At 39.6% G+C, this 25,833-nt stretch overlaps 1 protein-coding gene across 7 annotated transcripts in view; it reads right to left on the bottom strand.

The window, feature by feature from the left end:
* The window catches only part of FRY (FRY microtubule binding protein), a 361,526-nt gene that overhangs the window by 141,147 nt on the left and 194,546 nt on the right, over nt 1–25,833 (bottom strand). For all 7 annotated transcript variants that reach the window (XM_074378020.1, XM_045514136.2, XM_074378016.1 and 4 more), the window contains one exon: nt 11,115–11,168. In XM_074378020.1, coding sequence (XP_074234121.1) covers nt 11,115–11,168 — 54 coding nt within the window. The remainder of the gene's footprint in view (nt 1–11,114; nt 11,169–25,833) is intronic.

The following is a 25,833-nucleotide window of genomic DNA, read 5'->3' as shown; positions in this document are numbered from 1 at the left end:
AAATGCCAGTCCAACAATTCTCAGTTTTCTTCTCTAGGAAATGGGACGCCCCTAAAGATTTCTGAATAGGATACTGAGCCCATAAAAATTGTGTCTGGGGAGGCTGAATCTAGCAGTGACGTGTAGGGGGGACCAGAAGGGTTTGCTAACAGGCGGTTTAGAGAACAGACACACAGAGGCTTGAATGGAATGAGGTTACCGTAACAGTTCCAGGCATGAGTGATCAGAGCCTGAGCTAGGGAGGTGGCAGAAGAAATGGAAAACCTTAGTTAACTTAAAATATTCCTGCAGTTAAGCAGGCGAGGCTTAACCTCCTTTTATAAAGCAGGAAACGAGAGCAATGAACGCTGAAGTGCTCCATGTCAACAGAACTTTCCATTGTCACCTTTATTTTTAATTTTTTAAGAACTGCTTTCTATTCTTTTTTTAATTCAATGTTTTAAAATTTTGTTACTTTTTGTTGGTGGTGATGGTTCTTTGGAGGAAGGAAGGTAATTAGGTTTATTTATTCATTTTTGATGGAGGTACTAGGGATTGAACCCAGGACCTCGTGCATGCTAAGCGTGTGCTCTACCACTAAGCCACACCCTCCTCCCTCCATTGTTGCCTTTAAAATAAGCTCTAAGAGCGAACAAAACAACGACTGCTTTCTTCCTCAGATTCTTTTTCTTGGTAGTTCATTTCATGCTCTCTCTCTTACAGTTATGGTTAGATGTACATACACAAAATTGCACATTATCTTTAGTTATGGGTTAAAATAAGTTAAAAAATAAACAGACTGCTGCATTCAGCCTGCTCTGTGAACCTGCTCACTGTTATTAGGTTTTTGTAACTTAAAAACATCTAATTTTTTTTAAAGAGCCTTCTCTTCCATGCTATAACCTTCATAGCCACAAATTTTCCTGTTCTTCCCATGGATATAATAACAATAAATTTTTAGAGGAAAGCAAATAATTCTGGCAAGGTGGGTAAATTACTAGTTCTCTTTAAAGTTACCCTAGCCCCAGAAAGGATATTTCCTCAAACCACCATCAACTGAAATATTTTGAACTGGGAAATGAGGGGGGTTCCTCCTAGAGGGGAAAAGAGATCAGAATTCAGAGTCTCTGACCACGGGTTAATTCTGCCTTAATTATTGAATATATAATAAAATCCCAAAGCATCTACTACTGCATTCCAATAATTTAAAAATTCTTGTGGAAATCTAGATGAGACTTAAAGAAACACCATGACTAAATGTAATATGGTGTCCTAGACGGTATCCTGGAATAGAAAACTCTGTATCTTATCTGTGGGGTCATTTTTGTTTTGTTTCTGTTTTTTTTAAATTAAGTGTCTGGTTAAGCCCTTGTGATGAATATATTAAATAAATACATTTGGGGTGATTTTTAACCAAAAAAATTAGGGAAAAACAAATGAAATATAAATATAGAATTTAGTTCATAATAACATACTGATGTTGGTTTCTCAGTTACAACAAATGTACCATGGAAATACAAGATGTTAATAGGAAAAACTGGGTTCGCAGTATATTGACAACATTTTGTACTACTTTGCAACTTTTCTGCAAATCCAAAACTATTCTAAAATAAAAAGTGTTTTTCAAAGATACTTGTGAGGGCTGTTTACAAGCTCCTTTATTTACTACATACCCATAATGTATTAAACTTGTATTTGACTCCTAAACCTCTCAGGGTGGAGCATTCTCTACCAGAGCATTCAGCTACTTCACTTAGGTGTAACCCACATTCTCCACAGAGAATGTCAATGGTGTACTTCAAACCTCAGCTGTAATAATTTTTCTACCCGTTAGAAAGTCATCCTGAAGCCATTCTTGGTATTATATCTACTGGGCATACTTTCCACAGCAAATACACTGAGACCATCTTAGAAGAGATGAAAGGGCAGCATGGGGTGGATGTGCGTGTTTTTTCCATCTCTCTGTTACTGCCCTTTTGAGTACAGGCTTTCAGGAAGGAAGGGTGGAATTTGCAAAGACCTGGCCCTCAAAGCTCAGGAAGGGAGGAAGGTCTAGCTGGCTTCTTGGTTACTCAACTCCTTCATTTACGGGAAGCAGAGCCAATGGTGAGATGAATTCTAGCTCTGTACTGCTGTTGAAAGGGGCAGGCCCATTTACAAAGATGTTCTTGTTGCATTTAAATGATCATATTCTTCCATCACAGATGAGCTAGGTACTGGGCAGCTTGAGGAGATGAAGTGCACAGAATCACAGAACTATTTCATACTGGTGTTTTCTTTTGGAGGGGAGAGAGGGGAATACTAAATGTACTTTGTTAATGTTTTCTTAATGTTTATTTTGGCATTTTATATATAAATAGGCTAAAAGAGACTGTCCATTATGCTGTAGCTAAGACATTAATTTTTCATAAGCATTTTATTATACCTGCTGAATGCAAAGAAGGAAACTTCACACATAAATATTTGAACACTCAGTGGAGTCCTTCCATAGTTTATAGTAATAAGGCTGACTTGTCATGAGTGGTGCATTAACGAGTACTTTTAAAGTAACTTCATTGATAGTTTAATTTCTCAAACTAGTTCAGGTGGCCAAGCAGCTGGGGGCCAGGGTACTCTCTATTTAATACCACAGAATACTGATCTATTAAACCAACTTAGATGCAATTTTTTTTACTTGATCAGTTATCATATTATTGCTAGATTATAGCATTTGATGAGTGATGACAGACACTAAAGGCTTAAGCATAATTTATTATAAAAGCTTAAAATTATAAAAATCTACATGTTAAATATACTTTCTTACAAATTAGGAAAAGACCTTCATTGTCTGAGTTTAGCATCCTGGTCCATTTTATTGAACTCACTGTTCCACTGGAGAATAATTTAAGAAACACTGACTAACCCTAATATAAGTCCAATGCCAGCTAATTGGTTTTTACTCTTAATTGCTTATATTTTTCATTTATACATTTTAAATAGATTGTCATTGAATTCTAGCATCAGAATCAATGTTGAACCACTAGAATTTCATCTGCCTCCTTTGCAGGAGAATTATTACTACCCAAGATGGTAAAAAGTAATTTTAGTTCTATTATAGATTTATAATAGATTTATTTTACAATGTGTTTCCTGCTTATAGACGGCATTTTTAATATATTAAGAAACTAAGATGTCACAAAAGGATATAAACATAACATTTAGAAGAAAACCCATAAAGAAGTTAATTTAATGTTTGAGCAAATTATCTGGAATTTATGGAGCTCTGACCAATATAGAATAGATCACACTGAATTGCAAATAGCCGCAACTTGAAGTAACATTCTCAGAACATCATGTCTAATGACTGGTCCTTCACAAGCTGCATTTTCATAATTTCATTAGTGTATTGGGAAGATCAGGTGGTTTGGGGGTGAAGTTATAGCTCTGCCTTTTATTGACTGTATGAGTTTGGCCATGTTTGAAGCACTGTATTTCCAGCTATAAAATAGGACTTAAGAATACTTACCTCACTGGGCTTCTATGGAGACTAAATGAGACACCACAGACTGTGAAGCACATAACAGACCTTCAGAAAGGTCTGTTTCTTTTTTCCCTCTTCCATTTCCAAATATTGAAACTCAAGCACAGACATAAAACACTTTGACTCTGATAAGATCATAGGCTAAATTAATGACAGAACAAATGACAGAAGCTGATGACAGATTTTACTTATCAGAGCTGATAAATATTGCTCTTAGGTATACAGTTGATCCTTGGTATCCACAAACTCAACCAACCATAGATCAAAAATACTCAGAAAAAAAAGTTTCAGAAATTCCAAATACAAAAAAGAAATTTCAGAAGTTCCAAATTCAAGCCAAACTTGAACTTGTCGCTCTCTGGCAACAATTTGCATAGTGTTAACTAACTATTTAGATAGCACTTACATTATACTAGGTATTATAAGTATCTAAGGATGATTTAAAGTACACAGGAGGATGTGTAGGTTATATGCAAATGCTATGCCATCTTTATATAAGGGACTTCAGCATCCACAGATTTTGGTATCCAGGTAGGTCGGAGGACCTGGAACAAACGTCCAGGGACAACTGCCGTGTCCACACTATCTCTCATCCAAGGACAAACTATCTAGGGCACCACTGGAACCCTTGCAGCTTAGTTTGTGTTCCCATGCTTTTCTGGCTCCAGCAGATGTAAACACAGTGCTTTCCAAATGCTTTCTGTGGAGGTCCCTGAGCAATGCCTGTCTACATCAGCTCTGTAAGGGACAGGGAGCAATGCTGGACTCTGAGTTGATTGCAGGCACAGCTCACTCTAAAGCAAATGGGAAAGGACTGAGATAGTAACCATTCTAGAACCACAATCAATCAGTTGAAAAAAAACAAATTCTTAAGTCCCAACTCATGAGGTTCTCAGAACCTCAACCATCCTGAAGAAGGTGTTGAGCTCAAAAGTAAGTGAAGGATGAATGCATACACACACATGAATAAACACACCAAACAAAAACAAACACACAGATACCAAGAACAGAGTATTGGTTACCAGAGGAGAGGAGGTGGCCGGGAGAGCAAAATGGAGTAAAGAGGGCCAGCTGAACAGGGATGGATGGAAACTAAACCTTTCATGGTGAGCACCCTGTAATGTACACAGATGCCAAACATAATACTGTACACAGGAAATTTATATAGTGTTATAAGCCACTTTATAACAGAAGAATGGACACAGCCCTTGGCAGAAAGGCACAACCTTAAGCTCTTGTATTTCATGCAGAAGAGGGTTCCGGAAAACATATACAGCCCTCGTTTGACCCTGCTCTGCCCTCTCTCACCCACTGACCGGTCCTCCTTTGGGCCGGGTTCTCCATCAGCCACGTACTGGTGATGCTTCCTCTTCCTGCCTCTCTTGTTCATCCCTGAAACCTGATTTCTGCTCTTGTCACAGTGCTGACACGTTTATGTGAAAGATCAGAAAGGACAAACCCACGGGCAACCAATGGCCTCTTTGCAGTCATTTCCCCTGAGTTCTCCTGAGCACGTGACACGAGTTATCAGGTTCTCCTGGAAATGCTTTCCTCCTCGGGGTGGCTACTTAAGCAACGCCCAAGTATAGGAAGACAATCCGCCTGCGGAAACAAGGGGCTGGATTCTAATTCAGGTTGTTCTAGCACAAGCTCCTCTGGGGAGTAATCCTACTTTACGACGCAAACAGGAAGTGACTTCCACTCACTCTATGAGACTGCTTTAAGAAACAAAGTTGGAGCAGTACTTCAATCAGAAGAACACCATGTGGTGTGCCGTTGCTTGTATCCTTTCACTCACTGCATGTTTATGTCATCATCAGATTTAAGCAAAGGTTTAAAAGCCACGGCAGAGAAAATCTACAAGAAGCATAAGTAGCTGGAAGGTATGTGAAATAATAAAGGTTCAGTTATTACTTTATTCAACAGCCAGAATTTTCATCTGTGTGGAAATGTATCTAGTGATTGTCACTAACACATCCTCTTCCAGGTAAGGGCTACACACTCCCTCAAGTGAGGGTTATTCTCGAGTGGTATTTTTCACTTTTCAAAATAGGTTAACTTGATACCTGAGCTGCATTTGATCAACATCTACCCAGGTCCACACTCATTACAGGTTAGCTGTTGTTTCATTGGAAAATCCGAAATAAAATGCCTTGGCCTTTGTATTTGATAACAGAAGAAAGTCACTTGAAGTTAAAACGGTGAGCTTGCAGGGCCCTAAACTCCCAGGGTGCTCTGCACAGATCACAGACAGGGAGCTCATCACTGGCACCCACCTGAGGCCTGGCCTGACGCTGGTGACGACCAGCCACTACAGCTTAGCTGTGAAAGTGAGTCTCTTAAACTATTTAACATTAATCTGTCAATAGGAAAATGTATTCCATACTGCAATGAGCAGCCAAAAGGCCTTCTCAATGCCAGCTTCCAATGAGCTCCTAACTGCTAACCTCTCATCCTTCAGTGAGGGCCCCTGCACAGGCTGCCATCACGAGCCCACCCCTGCCCTGGAAAGCTGCACCTTCCTAGGATCCCCTCACTTTTTTGGCCACCCTTTTTCTGGGCATTCTTTTGTGGATCCCACTTTCTGATCCTAAATGAACTATGTTACCTAATGATAAGCTTCCCCCACCTCCTCTACCTTTCTCATCTTGCGGTGTTTGTTGGGTCTCCATGTAAACGAATGAGCCCGTTAGTTCTCAGACATCTACCTGCACTGAAAATTCAGTCCATGTAAAACCGATTTACAGTCTCTCCCCAAGCACAGCATTCCTCTGAAGAACTTCCTATGTACAGAAAACAGCCCAGACTCAGTGTGGCTTCCACAGTCACTGGAGCAATGGGCTCCAGCCACTTGCCCACCTCCACCCTAGGCCCCTCCCACCTCCACCCTAGGCCCCTCCCTAGCACTCTGCTCTTCTCATCTTCAGCTTCTTTGTTCACATGGCTCTTCCTGTGACATAACCACCTACCTTTCAAGTATCCGTAACCGCTCCTTTACCTGAGTTCCCATAGCACTTGAACTGTACTTTCTTACAGTATTTACATTATACTATTACTTGTTTAGGTATCTGTCTTCCTCCTGGGATTGAGAATTCCTTGAAGGCAGGAACTGTCTTACTGCTTTGTAACCCCGGGACCTCGCACAGATCCTGGCATGCTCCAGGCGCTCGGTGCTTGTTAAATTCAACAGCAATGGCTCCCAATCATGGTTGAAAACTACAGTTACCTTTTGTTTTTCCTTCTCTCAATCAATATTGATTCTACTTATACAATGTTGCTTATCATCATTCTTTCCTTCTAGTCCCACTGTCTCTGTTTTAGTTCTGGCCTCTTTTAGCCTCAAATCTTTATCAACACCCCAATTCCCAAAATGCCTCCAAACTTCAAGGATCTCTCCATTCACAAACACTGTTTCCTCAGGGTTTAGCTTTGATACTGATACATAGACAGTAAGGCCCCACCCATCGGCATTAAGGTCTTCCTTAATGTTCCCTTCCTACCTGGAATGCAGGGACCACGTTCTTACGTCTCTTTGTCCCACACAGGACTTTGTGAGTATGTGCACACACACACACTCACTTAATAAATGTTTGCTAAAATAAGGAACTTTACTACCAGGACAATTTTTCATTTACTTTCTAAGAACTGAGAGTTAATTTAGGCATTTAAAATAAATCAGTGGCAGTATGCATTTTCAAAATGCTACTGGAAATCTCACCCACTAGCAGGAACTGGGAACCCTCCCTGGCTCCCCAGTATAGGACAAAGCTTGCTCTCCTAGGCTTGGCCCATGCCTGGTTCTTCCGCTGTGTGCTTCCTCACTAGTCTGAGGTTAAAACTGATCTGAATACATCTTTCTTCTTTGTCCCTCTCACTAGACTGGGGGCCTCTCCAGGGAAGGTGTGTTTCTTTCATGTTTATTTCCACAAGCTGGTGTAATTGGCACAAGGCTGCCACACAGGAAGTACTTGTATGAATGGGTGGAACTCACATTCATCAAATTTATAAAAAGTGAAATTCTGGGAAAGAGAGTACAGATTAGCTCTCCAATATATAAAGCAGTCATGAGTATCATTTTTCTCTAATACTGAGGGTAAAAATATTAATCCTGTACAAACATCTTGTCATTTATGAAGCAATGGAGCCTTTTTTCCAGGTCCATTTTATACAGGATTAGAGTGTAATTAGGTTAAATTAAGAGATATTGCACTAGTAGTTAATTAAATAGAAAAGAAATAGAAAACTTAAGGAAATATCAAGTTTTAACTTTTAAGTGTGTATGTTCTTAAATTCAAACTAGAATATTAAATTCTAGGAGATTTCTATAGTGGAAAAAAGAGGTACAGAACTGTACATGGTCCTCTTTATTGGGAATTTTGGCAAAAACAGGCTCTGTAATATTTAGTAGAGACAGGTAATACTCAACAGCCACTCTTCTCTTCTTCTTTAACTATAAAATATTTCATTTTTAAATGAATACCTGGTTGCCCAAAATAAAATTTCCTAATCTTTCTTATAGGTATATGTGGCTGTGTGAACAGACATCAGCAGAAGTGGTATGTGCAATGTTAGGATGTTCTGGTTTTTGTTTATTTTTTAATATAAATGCTTTTTCCATTTCCCCTTCCTGCTGCCTGGAATACAGATGTAATGGCTGAGCTCCACAAGCCAAACTGGACCATGAGGTGACCTTGGGAATGGAAACCATATACAACATACAGAGATCCTGGACTAATTGTACTTCTTCAACGTGACAGAGAAATAAACTTCCACCTTTGTTCAAAATACTGTTATTTTACATGCCATCTGCAGCCAAACCTAATCTTAACTGGTACCTGTTGAAAGCTCCCTTCTAAACTCTCACCAACTTAGTTTTTAGAAATATGAGCATGTTACAGAGTGAAAAGCACAGACTTCATAGTCAGAACATATGGATTCCAGTCCTTTGAGGCTTCAGTCACATAATACTGGGCAACCTCTCCAGGGCTTGTTGCCATTAACTGTAACACAGAAATGACCGTGTGATGATACCTTCTCCCTGGGCTTGTTTGAAGGGTTGAGTGATGTCAGGTAAAGAATACGTGAGAAGGGGCTTGGTAAATTCTAAAGTATTACTTAGTTTTTATTATTTTATTTTTGCTTCTATTTCTAACAGGAGCAAAATGAATCATGAGCTTGTTGAGTGGAGGAGTTAACAGGGCCACCCCAAGATCAGGCAGAAAGTTTATAAGCCCAGCTCTCTTTAGCCCATCATTAATGCCAGTGATATTTAAAAAGGATAAACTGATAAAAAAAAAATTCTTCAAACAGTGACCAGTTGTTGCTGTCCAGAGGGTGTACTTAGCAGAGTGCCTATCCCATGGGAAGTACTAAATGTTACTTCTGCTGTTACTACTGCTCCCGTGATTAATGCAGTGGAGTGTACAGTCCCAGCATGGAGTCACCAGCTGCTTCTCCTACAGACAGACCCTTGTATGAATCCACATTAACATCCTCTGGCTTGAAATGAGAGCAAGGGGAATTACAGAATTTGGTTGTTTGATATCAAAACACTAAGAGAGCTCAATACATTCACAGCCTTGCCAATAGAACCACAATTCTCATAATTTGCAGTTGAAAACAGTGGACAGGAGACAGACTGTAGGTTGCCTTCTTTCACGGTTCATGTGTAAATTTATGATTTTACAATCAAAGGATAATCTTATGTGCCTTATTTGAAAGTTCTCAGTGACCATCTCACTACTGGTTCACTCCTAAAGTGTCTTTAATGCGCAGAGACGTGTTACAAGCAGTGCTTCTCACCCATCAGTGTGTATGTGTGTGTATGGTGGGGAGGGTCACCTGTGGAGCTCGCTACGTTGCAGAATCCGACTCAGTAGGTCTGGGGCAGGACAGAGATTCTGCATTTCAACATTTTGAGAGGGAAAGTTAAAAGTATTATAGCTAATTAAGTGATAAAGTTAGGATTTAAACCTGGGTCTGTCCAATTCTTAAGTCTCTCTCTCCCACAATGCTGAAGTGCAGAATCAGAATGCTGAAAAATAAATGAGAAACTGTTTAAGCCAAATGATTTGGGCTAACTATTATCTGCAATGTTAAAATGTAAAAGCACTATTTTCCCAGAGAAAAAGGAAGTACATTAAGCTGGAGAGAAAAAAAAACCCACAATTTTTTTTTTTTTTTGAGGAAAGGACGTGATAATCTAACAGGACAGAGATTAAAAATACAAAATAGAGTGAAAAATCATGGGAACGGATGATAAATATTTACATTCTTAAAGAGAACAGAAAGAGCCACACTTGCCACATTTCCAAAATAATGACTCCAAATATTCACCCCAGGTCCCTGACCTCCCAAGCAGAACCAGGGGACAGCAACTAAGGATAACCTGACGAGAGAACACAGCTCCACAACCGACAGACAAAGCCTATACTCCAACTCACCAGCGTTCCAGAAACCAGCCAGCTCTGCCAGCAACAGGGTGTAAACCCAGAGCCACACCAGCCTCCCAAGACCAGACATGAGCATGAACCTGTGAGGGCTCCCTTCGTGAACAGCTTATAAAATAGAAAATGGAGGATTCTGTCTCTATAGTCAGTCCTTACATTTTTGGATTGAACCAGTCTGGACTGTAACAGCCACAGAATCTTCCTCTTGATTCCACATTAAAGGCAATTTCAAAGCTCTGCAGAAAACCTACTCTCCGTGTGTTCTCTGTAAAACAATTTAAAAGCCCACTGTATTGGGTCAGGCCGTGGTGCATCCAGCGGTAATGTCTCTGTTGCTGGCACTGAATGAGGTTTTTAAAGAACATGCCATCCTCCTTGTCATTAACCACAGAAGTTTAGGAAGCACTGCAAACACATCTCCAGCCTCCTCTGATGTCCTGTTATCCACCATCCTACGCACATCTGAACCCCTCCTGAAGTGACTGAGGCCCTGGTTTCCTGTGTCTATTACCTGCCATACAGAGTTGGAGGTCCTTTTACTAGTCCTGATCTATTTTCAAAGGACTTTCTTTGTACTTATCCCCTGTCTTAACTTGTTTTGTTCATGTATCACTTTCTCTCTTAGAATCTAAGTTTCTACATTGTCTTATAATTATTGCTTAGGTAGTTTCTGTCTCACAGGAGTGTGACTTCTTGAAGGGCTAAAATTTGTCTTAGATTTTAAATCACCAGTGCCAAGCAAATAGTTGGTGTTCAACACACCGTTGGATGAGAATGTAAGTCAGCAAGCTCTAGTGCGGAGATTTACTCATCATATAGTACCTCTGATTCAGAAGAATCTCAGTAAGGTTTTGAATAGAAGTTCCTTTAACTTTTCTCAGCTCTTTTAATTCTGCTATACAAAGATTCAAGAAACAACCAACTGAGGGCCTGCTCATTATTGCAACACTTTTCAGTTCTCTCCAGTTGGAACCAATAGACATTTACTGAATGTCTACTGTAAGCTGTAACTGTAAAAGCTCCAGGACACAGTTCCTAAGATGACCCTCCCATATGCTCTCTGGGGAAGTTCATCAACACACCATTGTGAGCATTCAGCCCTTGCCTTTTGTATGCCCTGAAATAGGTTAAGAACCAGTATGTAACATACACGATATATTACGTACTTGATCAAACTGAGGGTCTTCTCCACGTTGCAGAGATTTTGTCAATGGCTTTTCCTAGAAAGAAAAAGAATATATACCAGAAAAATTACTAGAGGCTCTTAAATATTACAAAAGAAATCCCATTATTGTTTCAATTTTTGGCAGCTGTTTCTCCCTTTATAGGAAGAAGAGATGCCAGTTTTCAAAAGAGTGAGAAACTCTTTCTCATTATCCAAACCTTAAAGTATAGTGTTTGATCATTACCACCAAGAGTCTTGCTATTCATCCTAACATATATCTCTTTGACTAAGACATTAAAAATCTTTTGCTGTAAGTGGTCCCGTGTTTTCAATGGAAACCACATAATAAAAACTAGGGAATAGGTTTGAAAAATTTTAGTACCTATGTTGCGACTTGACAGATAATAAAAAGTTGAAAGCAATACACTATTCCAAGTCCCTAGATTTAGAAACAAAGTAAGGCCTAATTATTAGACTGGCATTGAGGGACCACCTACCAATCATATACTTACTAGGTGTAACTGGTGAATTTTGAGCATGTTATTTTGACTTTCAACACATCCAAAGCTGCAAAACTAATGTGGGTAGTGACAAAGGTATACAGAGATAAATTTTCCTAATTGTTATGTCTTTGTTTCCATTAGGAAGCCTTAACTGACCTTTCAGGAAGGCATTTTATAGCTATTTATCCTTACCTGCATCTTTTTCTTTTTGGTATGGAAGTTAATACTGGCCCAAATTTGATTTAGGATTAAAAACCATGCAAAAGTTATGTATCAAAAAAATAATGTTTTACTTTAGCCAATGTAGATGTCCTAGAAAGATTCCATTTACACTTTGCTGATCACGTAGATCCTTTCCCCGCCTCACTTCTCCAATCTTCTCCTCCATGGAAAAGATACTGCAAACCTGATGTGAGCCCCACCCCCACCCCACAGAGTCTTTATTCTTCAAGAGATGGGCTCAGTCCGGGTATCTGAAGCTTTACCAAGAACCATATCAATTAACTGCTCTGTCTCATTTGCAAATACACAGCTTCAAAATGCAAATTCATCTAAGATAAAGAGAACAACGAATTCTTAAGTATCTGTCATTTAAAACCGTACATTACAACATAGCTAATACCATGACTTCAACGATACTTTTAAATGGCTTTGTACTATAATAGCAACAATACTTGTTTTATATACATTAGGAAAATGAGGATAATCTATACGGGAGACTGTAATGTATTCAGTCCGAAGATACTGGCTGGTACTGGTGCTGATCTGTACACCCGGGCAAACACTCAGCAGTTCAGACCTTGGGAACCTGCAATCCTTCTTTCATCCTAAAAGATGGGATCCTGTCACAGTGGGGGAAGCAAGATGACTGTGTCCACCCATGTCCTGGAACAACCCATGCCTAAAAGTCATTTTTTCCCACTACTAATTGGGTGGGAATGCTGATAATTGTGGTATTTTATGCTTACACACATTTGCACGCATATGAAGAAAATAACCTACTGCAAGTCTCACTTTCTCAAGCAGGTGAAGTTGATACAGTAAGTTGTTGCTGTACTCAAAAGTCAAATCCATCAGCCAATTACTTGAGGTCCCTGCCTTGATAAAACAACATAACTTTACAGTAAGTTCTCCTGAACTATTTTTACACAAATATGCTGTCTTAATCATATTCTTTGAAGGCTTAGTTTCACTGTCACTTCCAAGATTAAGCCAGTCCCCACTTTTCCCAGGCAGAGTCATCTGTCTGTTGTCACATGGCACTTTGTTTGCATCTATTCTTGTCAGCATTTCCACTGTGTTGTAACTGGTCTGTCTCCCCACACTCCTAGTACAGAATTGAAACTTATTATCAGGCTTTACTAACTGAATAAATCCCTCTGCATTTGGAAAAACAGCTTTGGGCACAGAGAATCAAGTTCACATTTTAACATTCCCAAGATTATCTTTGCATCCACATAGATTTCATCAGTGTCAGGAGGCTAAAGAGTAGACCTGGGGAAGAGAGTTATCACACTGGCTAAAAAGTAAAGAGAAAAGGAAGGAAGGACGGGTGGGAGGGAGGGAGAATGGAAGAGGAGAGACAAACTTGCTGGAGCTCAGAAGAGCCATCTGAGCGCAGGGCAAAGACGAACAAGGCTCGTGCCCACCTGAGAAAAGAACTGTAGAGGCGTGGTTCTGCTTGAGGTTCTCCTGGAAAGATTGGCGCACAGAATCTAAGGTCTGCAAGAATCCAAGGTCTGTGCATTCAAGACATCATGGTTCTCAAAGAGCATTAAATGAGCAGTAAAATGAAATGGACACAGAATAAACAATGGGTACTTAAAGAACAAGTAGAAACAGCCTGTGATGGAGGAGCCTGAAAATAATGGCCTCATTTGTCCAATAAGAACAGTGTGCTGTGTATACTTTAAATGTCTTTGTTCTATGTTTTAGTACAAATTTACTTACTTACTAAAGGTTCTTTAATCAAATTGAATGTTATGTTTGTTTTTCAAAAATTATTTAAAAAAAACAAAACTTTGGGGTGATGGATCCCTGAAAATTCTTAGTGGTCCAAAGCTGGGAGACCTTCACCTGTGACTCGACCAGAAGCTCCAGCTCACCAGGTTACAGTGAACAGAAGAGATGGGCAAACCAAAAACATCAGGAGACTTGGCACTGAATACCAGAGGTTGCTAATAGCACAAAGAGGACAAAATAGACGTTCAGTCCCTCCTGGTGGAAGAAAACAGTATGAAACAGTCTTGACAAAAACAAACAAACAAACAAAACCTGAATCTAGCCAAGCCTTAAGATGTCATTTCCAATTTTCAGGATATACAGGAATGAGGCAGGAGTAAGAGGAATATGTTACACCGAAGCCACAGGGATGCAACCAGTAAGACCCAGACTGAAGAAAACTGAAAAGAAAGATGTTCCTTCAGTAAATAAGCTCCAAGGAGGAAAAAAAAAGAGAAGTTGAGGTGGATCCTACTGATTTTTTTAAGGCTACTGCACCTTGTGGATCTTACCTGAATCCTGATTCACATAATCTGTTTAGAGAAAGTCTGACATTCATGAGACCATTGGTGATTTGAATACTTATTAGACATTAGATGACGTTATAGGACTATTTTGATTTCTTAGGTGTGGGAATAGTCTTGTTTAAAAAAGACACAAATGAACTTATTTACAGAATAGAAACAGACTCAAAGACATAGAAAACAAAACTGTGGTTACCGGGAGGGAAGGGATAAATTGGGAGTTTGAGATTTGTAGATACTAACTACTGTATATAAAATAGATAAACACTAAGTTCATACTGTACAGCACGGGGAACTCTATTCAATATCTTGTAGTAACCTATAATGAAAAAGGTATGAAAAAGAATATACATATATATATGTATCACTAAAACATTATGCTGTACACCAGAAATTGATACAACATTGCAAACTGATTATACAACCAAAAAATTTTAAATTTTTTTAAATTAAAAAAAAAGAATCTTCATCTTTTAGAGATACATACTGAAACATTTAGAGATGAAATGATATGGTTTCTAGCACTTGTTTCCAATGATATTGGGGAGAGGGCGTTTGTAACAAACTGGCCATGAGTTGATAACTGCTGAACATGATGAAAGTGTTCATCACCCAGTCTTCCCACTTTAGTATATGTTTGAAATTCTCCATAAAAACAAACAAAAACTAAAAACAGTCTGAGAACCATGATATATCACTTCTCTCATCATTAAAAACATTTGTTTTTATCATGTCTCACTTTTCAGGATAGAGTAAGTCACTTAAAACTGATTTCAAGAGCACTGATCCAACTTGATCTTGGCCAAATGGAGTTGCAGAAGGAGCCCACCGTCCGTCTCCCCCATTTGCAGGCAGGATCTGGGTGGCTAACACCCTGCCTGCGGTGTGGGAAGCAAGCTGACCTTCTCAGCCCACACTGTGGGCTGTTCTTTGAGTTTGCTTCCCCTGAATCAAAGAGCACTGCTGTCCCAACCCATTCAACAGGGATTTTCTCCTGTCGGGAAGAAACCTGTAGGGGTTTCAAGTGTTTCCACAGGAAAAGAGAAAGGTCCCTGTTTGTGCTTCTCACACCTTGGGACGTTCCAAACTCTCCCTCCCTCCCTTAGGAAAATACAAACACTAAAAGCTCTTTGTGCCCAGAAAAAGGCCACTGACGTCGACCTCAATTTCCAAACAATTTCAGCGCATACCAGCTACATTTTCACTTCATAATCTCTTCTCACTGGGCCTCTCTGTCATCCATAAGAGTAGAGACGGCCATACACGACAGGACTCGGCAGTTTGGCAGGTCCAGGGAAAGTCCTGTGTATCAAAAGGTGTTTTATTTGTGGGATACAAGGGGCTCATTTAATAAATCACTTTCTACTTCTGAGTTTTTAGTGGCCTAAAAATATCCCCAGTGCGCTCCCCATAGGCTGGACTTCACTAATCTCAAATGATCCCAATGATTACTGCCCTCAGAGAGATTTCAATGAATGCGGCACCCAGCAATGTCACTAGAGTTAACATGAGCTTATCCGATTTGTTAAATATGTCACCAACCTTGCTGATGAAGGTGCTATTTTAATGTCTTTTAATTATTAGATAATAGTTGGACACAGTAGTTCAGCTGTGGGATCTGAGAGATGTGACTTTGACTCCTATGTCCCTTATTGGATCCTACTTAACCTCTCTAAGCTTCAGTTCACTTTTAGGTGACATAAGGATATATAATGCCAACCTCCCTCATTGAACTGGAAGGTGAATGACACCGATAACCCAATCATTGATAAATCATTACTACTATTTAAATTCCTTTTCATAACATTATTATTCAAGTTAGATAGGATTAAAATGTGTAACCTCCTTCATAATGCTCAGGAGCTGAAACTTAATTCCACCTCTTTCTGGGGGCAACACACGCTCCCACTAATGTTAAAGCAAGCTTTAATTTTAGCTTCCTGGAAACTTCCAAGTGTAACTAGAAAGCTGTATTAAAGAAAGTAAGGGGAAAAAACATAAAGAATAATTGTCCCTCTTTCTTAAAACAAATCTCACATTATTACAATGACTTTATTTCTTAATATGTAATTTAGAGGAAACCTTTTAAGTTAATGGTCAGATGCTACAAAATAAATAACCAACTTTGAAAAAAAAAAAAACCACCAAACTTCTCAAGTCTTGAAACTACAGTGTTTTTGATTATAGGAACATGTTATGCATCACTGACTCAGGATTCTGATATCATTAGCAGTGAAATTTTATAAGACAAATGTATTATAGTAATTAACAACAACTTTTCAGAACTGAACTTCCGCAACTGGGATCTCTGCTCCTCACCAGAACACGGCGGGGACAAGAGTGAGCTGCCGGCTGCAGAGCACAGAGTACGGGCTCGCCTGTTGAAATGCCCACAGTGGCACTTCATCCAGAGCTACCAGAGCACAGCAGCTGGCACCCTCCTTAGGCTGAACCAAAGAAAAACGGGGTTCAAAATATCTTCATGTCTGACATTTTTCTTTAGATCTTATTTGTGCCAACTTTGACTCAACTTTGGAAAGAGATGTTAAGGATTGAGCCTGAGAGGTCACAGTTCTGAATACTGACCACTCCTCCCCAAAAGTCTCTCCCTGCATGAGCGGCCGTCAGGAACCCTGAATCATCTTGAAGACATACTGCGGTCATTTTGACAGCCTGCAGGGATCACTGTGCCTCAGTCTGTCCACAGATAAAAATGAACGTGACTTCATAACGTCCTGACTAGGTTTCTAGTAAGAACGCAAGAACACTACTTAAAAACCACTGGAGATCTGCAGAGGAGGGGGGCTTATAGAAACAGATGGAACTGTTTCCCTTTTATTCTACTCAGTTACCAAATGAATGCTTTAAACAAGGCAATATATACTGATTCTCACCCAAAACATTGGGGGAAAAAAATCCCAAGAGCAAGAGAATGATAGAAAAGTTTCTCAAATTGGTTCAAGTTACTAGCAAGTAAGATGCTACATAAGTGCCCTGTGATATGAAACGAGTAATTTCAAATCTGGAAGAAAAAAATCTGTAAGATTATTTGGGCACTTTTTAAAAAAAACCTAAAAACTCTTGAGAGAATCTGTCCTATATACAGCTGGCTTTGCACATTTCAGAGAAGCCAGTTTCCCGGCCAAAGCTAACAGCCCCAAGTACAAACCCATTATTTGAATAGTGGAGGGGAGACTTCAATTAAATTCGGCTAAAAGGTTAATCTTCATTTCAATTGAACAAAAGAGCAGCTCCCACAGGCTTTTTTTTTTTTTTTTCAAACTATAGCAGCTACCAAGAAACGTACGGTGCCACCTTCACTCATCTGTTTTTGGATTACATGGTATTTTGCTGGCACGATCTGTGGAAACCAAGACTTATGCTGGTTAAAATTATACTCAAACACTGTTTTTTGACCCAAAGGCCATCCGAAGGTGACTAAATAAACACACTGTGGTATATACATTAAATGGAACTCTATTCAGCCATAAAGATGAATGAATTACTAATAATAAAAATGGGTACAGCCCAAATATATTATGCTGAGTGAAACAAACTAGACACAAAAGAGTACCTGTTGTGTGGCTTCCATTGATGTAAGAGTCTAGAAAATGGGAATTAATCTACACATAGCTCCATAGTTGACTGAGGCCACGGGTGGTGGAGTGGGACATCCACCCAGCGGGCCGTGAGCACGACCTGTGGAATTTCAGCCAGTCAAAATGACTCCAGTGCTACAGTCAAGACTGCTGCTGCCTAGAGTCGCATTAATGACTTGCAGGAATGTCACAAGGCACAATGCTGTGTGAAAACAGCGACGTTCTATGACAGCAGAGGGCTGGGCCTTGGTTCTTGTTACTATGTCACATTACCAAACCTACTTTTATTGGCATTTTCTGTCACTGTAAAAATGATGATGTATTTTCAAATGATCTTTTCTGTTAAAAATGATGTCTCTATAAATATTAAAAAGCACATAATCAGAAAAAAAAAAAAAAACTAGACTGAAAATGACTCGAGGAATAACCTCCCTGGTTTTGTATTCTCAAAAAGAAACTTTGGTAATCTTCTCCCAGTTGCTGGGCATAAAAATTATGGTCTCACCCATGGATGAATTGAGTTGGATACTATTAAGTTGAAGTAAAAAGCCCTTTGGTTTTTGTTGTTTGTTTGTTTTTTTACCTTCATGATACTTTTCACATGGTTTATTTTCTATACGGTTCAATTGAACTTTTACTACCATGGTGCATTCAACTTCATTTCATGGTTGGAAAAAAACCCCATTTAACAGCCACAAAATAACTGCTTTTCATCTATATGAATCCAAGAATATTCATGATAAGGAAAACAAACTCCAAGTTGAACAGTATACAGGAAAAAGTGAGTTTGTGAGTTCACTGGGAAGACTGCCTTTTTCAGCAGCCTTTCAACAATTATCTCGTTTTAGCTACTAACACGATTTTGTTTCTGGGTTAGGGTGAGCTTTTAGATTTCTGGTGAGAGTCTGACTAGATTAAGTAAGTGTTACTAGGTGGAGCTGCTTTGCTAAGAAATAGCTATTTTAAAAGTTTTTCTGAAAAATTTATAATTTAGAAAACAAGCCAGTACTTCGTCAAGTGTAGTATAAATATTCCTCATCCGAGCTCAAGTGTCTGAGTCTCCTTTCAGGGCGGCATTACTCGGGTTCTGTCACTATCCTCAACAGAGAACTAAATCTAGAAGTTATTTTTATTCTCTTTAGATGTCCCTTATTAGTTCCCTTGAAGCAAGAGGAGCCTCTATTTAAAGAGGAGTTTGGCTAAAAACACTAGCTGGTTGTCCTTCTGGGAAGGGACTTGAATCCACAGTGCGGAGAGATATTAACGATGCCGTTTCTGCTGTTTACACATCTTCAGATGACAGACTTAACATCTGGTTGGTAGAGGAAGACTAGCTTAGACAACAGTGCAGAAAAAGCGCCAACTTGCAGATCGGGGTGTGATACAGTATCACCTTGAAGTACCACCACTGAGGTTGCTGAATGACTATCAGGTTAAAAGCATGGCTAATCATAATGGGTTTCATGAAAATCTGCCATATAAAGATCCAGACTTAATTAAAGGCAGTTGTTCTGTCCTTCGATTAATGCAGCAGGATTTCCTAATTCACAAATTCCTTAAATATTAAAAGGTTCCTGGTCAAAGGATCTGATATTTTCTGGCATCTAGACATCAGCAGACAACTCACGGCAGAAGGTTCAATCTTCATATGGGCCAGAGGCAAAAAAAAAAAAAAGCTCTTTACAACTACAAATAGACTGTATTCCAACCTTAGTCTGCGGCCTCTCATCAGATCTGGTCTAAAATCATAAGAGGAAGCTGAGTGTGTGAGTGTGTGTATTTCACTTGCCAATGGTTTTGCTTACTTAGTGCCATCATAAAATTCATTAAAGCTACTAGAGCCACTCATCACACAGAGTTTCTTGGTGGCAGGTCACTTGTGTCATTATTTCAGCACAGTGTCCCGCTCAACTTCGGGGTTAACCAGGGAGTTGTCCTGATGCCAGCCCTGAGGCATCAGCTGGAAGCCTGAGACGCGGGCCAAGAACAATGGTGTGTCAGCAGGCACGCTGCCTGAACCTAGGACCATGTTAGCGCGCTGTGACGCTGTCGTGAGCTAATTGCTCAGCCTTCCTGTGTTTGCGCCAGCTGGCCGTGACTGCTGTTCCTACAGGCTTGGTCTCAAGGTGTGACACACTTCACTATAGGTTTGCGGTGGGTGCTGCCACACAGGCTGGCACCCTGGATTCTTGATGACTTGCACTCCAAGGAAATATTTTGTGTTACTTCCAGTTTACTTTTAGTCTTATATTAAAACCCAAACTCCTTGAATTGTGTCTCTCATGTTAGCAAGCCAACAAGATCATGTTATGCGATTGTTAAGTCTCCATCCCAGTACCACCCAGTTAGCATCTTTATAAGTAAGTCTCCCTTCACGTACACTCCAAGCTTAACACAGGGCTAATATGTGAAAGCTCCTGCCTGTACCTCGTCTGCTAACTATTTTGTGAGCAGGGGCTATCAAGGCTCAAGCAACCCCACAGCAAAATCTAAATGCCAGGATGTTACAGGCAGGCGAGCTCTGCTCTCCTGCTCAGTCATAGGCCCTGCTGAAGGACAAGATGAAAAGTGTGTGGTCTTCCTTTGAGGTCATGCAGATCTTTTCCTTTTTCCAGGTTTCTAATCCTCTCCCTCACTCCACGAGCCAGGCTCTTGCAAATGAGAAAACGGGGAGGTTGACTGGCTGGCCCAAGGCCCCACAACTCTAAAGGGGTGGAATCCAAATTCAAATCCAGATCAGGTGGGAAGAAAAGTTGTTTTGTCTTTAGCTTTATCTCTTCTTGTCTGTTAAATCTACAAAGTCAAGATTATGGGGGCTCTTAAATTTTGAAAAGCTGGAGAGTCTTGTTTTTTGGACAGGAGTTTATTGAGAAGGTAATTGCCTGTGACTACAGTGACAGATGCTATATAAATGGAGACACTCACAGATGATGGAAGTGTATATTCTGCAACTGTGTCTGACCCCTAAGAGTCAGCCTGACTCTTCTCTTCACATCCTGCTTGGGTGAAGTGGGAACAGGTGACCACATCAACAAATAATGCGGAATCCTTAGATGCCCCAAGGAGAAGGCTGAGAATTAACGTCCCATGTACTCAGCAGATTGGAGGGCATTCATCTGCTGAGAGGTACAAAGGACAGAACAAAATCCATTATTATCAGTTTAGAGGTTGGCAAGATGACCCTCAGAAACACACAGGATCCTACATTCCTTTTAAGCTATTATATTAGTATTTTTTCATCCATCCATCCATCCATCTATCCATTCATTCACTTCATACTCATTCATTCAATCAAAAAAACACTGTCTACTGTGCATAAAGGAGACTTTCCAGACATGTGGACATGGGGTGTGTGTGTGTGCAGATGAATAAAACACAGTTAATGTCTGTAAGGAACTTACTGATTAGTAAAGTGTTTCTTTAACTTAAAAAAAAAATCTGTATCTCCCACCCCTATCCACCATAAAAATATACATTTTATACCAAAGTCTGGCACAACTGAAAATTTCATAAAACAACATCTACTCTTAAAACCTATAATGTACTCTGGTATTTTCTATTCTATTCTAATGCTCTTATTTAATGAAGACAGTTTGTTTGAGAGAATGATATGGTGGTTCCAATAGAGATTTACAGGTGTATATAGCCACCTCTGCATAATTATGTGGAGTCAGCAGGGAAGAAATCAAGTAAACCTCTTCAGATGAGGAGGTACTTGAGTTGGGCCTTGGAAGATAGGCAGGATGAAGAGATGAGGGGCATTCCAGGAGGAGGGGACAGTGCCTATATACCAGGTGGCAGGCGAGCACCGAAATGAAACAGGTTCACAAAGATGCACGGAGGAAGGAAGAGAGGTTGTAGTCAAATCAAGGAATGAAGGGTTGGAATAAGAGTGAAAGGGAGGGTTGTATTTAGGGAAGATTCCTCAGGCAAGATGAGAAAAGGAAGAATTGGTGGGTCTCCTCACTCTTCCTCGTGTTCATCTTGGGGACACTCCACCTTGCCATGGGAACTTCTGCTTGCACACAAACATCTGTGCCAAGACCCACCCTGCCCTTATCTGCATGAAAAGCAAACCAAGACTTCTGCGGAGGGCTTGGGCAGGGTTATGGACTAAGATAACTCAAAATTTCACATGCTTTATTTTAACCTCTTAGAAATATTGAGTGGAGTATACGAATTTTTAAAAAGGTAGAAACGAGTTCATAAGAAAGGAAAGTGGAAATGAAAAGCAGGAATATAGGAGGTCACATTAGTGGCTGCGTAGGGGGAGAACTACTGGTCTCATCATTCTGAAGGCTTTTCTGTTGTCCACTGGGGGACAGGAAACAAAGCTGTGAGCACTGACAGGTGGAACACTGGAAATAAGACACCTACATAAAGTCTGACCTAAACAATGAAACAATGGACTAGGGACAAATCTATGCACATGCACAGGAAGGTGAAAAGGTATTCCAATGGTCCCTACCTGGGTTCTACATAAAAACAAGAACAACAGCAAAATTCTTCCCAGGAATTTGAAACCACAGTCTTAAGTCTTCTGTGAGTTTGGAGTTTACATTCACATCAGCCTTCTAGGTGCAGAAATTCCCAAACCAAGAAATTAATGTAACATTTGGCCCCAGACAGTGAAGACTCTGGGGCTAACCTACAAGAGGACATGCAAAAACTGTATGTTTAATGTGATCAAAGACATAAAATGAAGTTGTAAACCTAAGAGAGGAACAAAATACACCTAAACAAAACCCCCACCTAAACAGATTTTAAAACAGTACTTCTAAAAACAAAAAATTAAGTCACCAAAACTGTAATTCTCACTGGGCGTGTTAAACAGCAGAGGAGACATAGCCCAGGAGAGTATTAATGAACTGAAGATAGAACTCAGAAGATTACTCAGAATGCAGTAGTAAGAGACAAAGTAGAAATAATAAAAGAAGGGTAAAAAGATATGCAATACTGCATGAGAAGGCCTACTGTACATCTAATAGGAATGCCAGAAAAAGGGAAGAAGAAAAGTGGAGAGATGGCAATATTCAAATCATTTGGCTTAGAATTTTCCCGAACTGATGAAAGACATAAACCCTCAATTCCAGAAGCAGAAGGGTCTCAAACAAGAAAATAAAAATAAATCCACATCTAAACACACAACATAGTGAAACTGCAGAACACTATAGACAAAGCAAAAAACCATACACACAAACCAAGAAAAAAGTAAGTAATCCATAGACAAATAACAAATCAACCACAGACTCTTCAATAGCAATGCTGGAGACAACATAGTGAAATATGTTGTCAAAAGTCTAGGGGGAATAAATGTCAAACTAGAATTTTATTCCCAGCTGAACTATCACTGATAATTAAAGGGAAAATACAGGCATCTTAAACAAGACAGTGATTCACCAGCCACTGACTGTTACTTAAAGAACTACAAAAACATATACTTTGGGGAAAAGAAAATTTAAACCAGAAGAAAGAAATAGGAGGCAAGAGGGAAAGCATCCATTACGTTATTTTCTGTACTTTTTTTTGTTTTGAAATAAAAATATAAAAAAGATACAGATGACCCAATTTATCTTGTTTAACACTCTTTGCTTGGGAAAGGTGAAATAGTGGGAAGAGTGGCCAAGAGCAAATGCTATCAAATGACCCCAGGAAGCAACCAAAATAGAATAAAATTATTGACATATCCATAAATATTAATAAATATGACCTGGGCATCTTTTGAATACAAAGAACAGTACTGCTGAAGCAGTGAAAGATGTTCAATAAGAGAAACATCTAATTTTGGTAGAACATTTTTATTTCCTGTCCTTTTTTCCCCTTATTTAAGTAAGCTTTTTGGATACTGGTAATTCATAAATACAACCTTAATATTGTATATAACTGATCCCACACAGCCTAACTGATGTGGAATTCTGAAGCATTCAATCTTTTAAAAATAAAACAGAAAAATACAGATTCCTGAGTAGCCCCATAAATAATAAATCTATTCTTGCAAGTTTTAAAAAATTCCCCTTGCTATGACCACACAAGTTTTAATTATATCAGAGATAATAGAATACAATTTTGTGCTATGCTACAAGCCTACATAAATTCAGGCTTTTAAAGGATTCAATGTCTTATTTATAAAGCCAACTTCAGCAAGGAAAATAGTAAGGGCATTTATCTGGAATTCACTTTAAATGTACTATGCATAAATCAAAAAAACACCTCTTGTTTTGGCCATAGAACAAAATGCCAAAGGCACATTTGTATTAGAATCAGGTAGCAAGCCACAGAATGTACTCACATTTATTGTCCCATAAGTAAGTAAATATAAGGGCAAAATTACTAAGCACTTTTCAGCAGACAAGAAATGGATATGGCAGGAAGCTGACATCTCTGCCAAAAAATACGAAGGGAATAAATAGTCTCTTTTTATAAAAAGCAACAATATTAAAAATTGATTGAACACATTTCTTCAGCTAAAAACATAGCGTCCATCTATTTGGCCCTCCGCATCTAGTAAACTTTCTCATCCTGGACACACAATGAAGATTTGCTGATGAAGAGAACTTACACTTGTTCTTTCCCATTTTCCTTGTTTGGGGACATTTGTCTCATTGAAAGGAACAAAAATGTCCACCTCTAATTAAAAGAATGCTGCGGTACATGCTAGCTTTTCAGACATAATGTTTACTCCAAGAAGAAAAATGTCACACAAACACATTCCCAGCTGAGTGAAGATGAAAAAATTAAACCCAAATGATTTTACTTCATAAATTCTTAAATAACAGTATCTAAACTATTATTTTGGAGAAACAGAAGGCTCAGGATCGAGCCTCCTAAGCAGCTCTTTCAACTATCAGACGACTTGCCAGCTTCTCAGGAAAATCCACCACGGTGCACAATTTCAGAGCCATTTTGCCACTTTTCCACTGTTCAGGAGTGACATGACTCTTACTACCTTCCCACTCTCTCCTCCTCCAACTCCCCTATGACCTCTGGAGCCCAGGTGGCTACCCACCCTCCACCAGGGGGAAGGGCAGGGCTGCCTCAGCAGCTCTCAAGGAGCTCAGAGGGGTCCAGAGATCAGCACTGTTTGGGGCAATAGGAAATTGGGTACATGATTTTTGGACTCAAGTTATAGGAGATCCCTGTGTTGGCTTGTTTTAAGAAGTTAAAGAAGGTATCTTTACATGAAGATGACCATGCAAAGACTGGCAACAGAGTGCAGAACGGTTCAGAGGTGGGCTCTGAAGCCACGCTGCTTGAATCCACAGCCACACTGTGTGACCTTGGGTGATTACTCTCCCCTCTCTGTGCCAGCTTTTCCCATTGTCAACAGGGATAGAAATGCTACCGACCTAAGGTCACTGTGAAGATTCAAGGAGATAATAGGCTAAGCACAGTGCCCAGCACATCATAAGTACTCGAGAAGTATTAGCTATTTATTACTAGTAAGAGTAATAGAAACACAAAAACATGGGTGAACGGGAAACAGGGACAGTGCTAAGGTTCCATTTAAACAATTTAACTGTAAAACCAAGAAAACATTTTCCTTTATAAGAAGTTAGAAAGCTAACCTCCACTGATCTAATGAAAACTTTAAAATTCAAAGTTTGTAACTTTCAGGTAACCACACAGGTAATAAATATTCCTGAATTTTGATTCCCAAACCTTAAACTGCGATTCTTAGAAAGGTCATTTTTAATACGTGATGTTGAACATCATCAGTTACATCTTTTTTTGAGACACTCTGTGCTGTGGGCTGACTGTTACATTTAATTATTTTAAGCAATGATGCCTTAAAGCCAACCTCAGACCTCTTCTGCCCCAGTACCCTCACAGGAGGTACAAAGCCTAGCTTTATGGGAAGAGCTGCACCATCCTGAATCCTTTCCCTTTCTCTTACTGTGTGTGGCCTGCCAAGGTCAGAAAAAAGGTAATCTGAAACCTTCAATTGGACTTCCTTCCTTCCTGTCCTTTTGAGTCTCAGCACTCTACTCTGTCCTTAGAGCCCCTGTGCAGGTAATTAACACAAGGCTGAAGCACAAGTCTTATTCTGCAGCAGAACCATTTGCAAAGAGAGGTACTGACTTACTGACTGTGAA

This window comes from Camelus bactrianus, chromosome 14 (assembly GCF_048773025.1).
Source record: "Camelus bactrianus isolate YW-2024 breed Bactrian camel chromosome 14, ASM4877302v1, whole genome shotgun sequence".
NCBI classification, from domain to species: domain Eukaryota; kingdom Metazoa; phylum Chordata; class Mammalia; order Artiodactyla; family Camelidae; genus Camelus; species Camelus bactrianus.
This window is presented reverse-complemented; position numbering and strand designations above follow the sequence as displayed.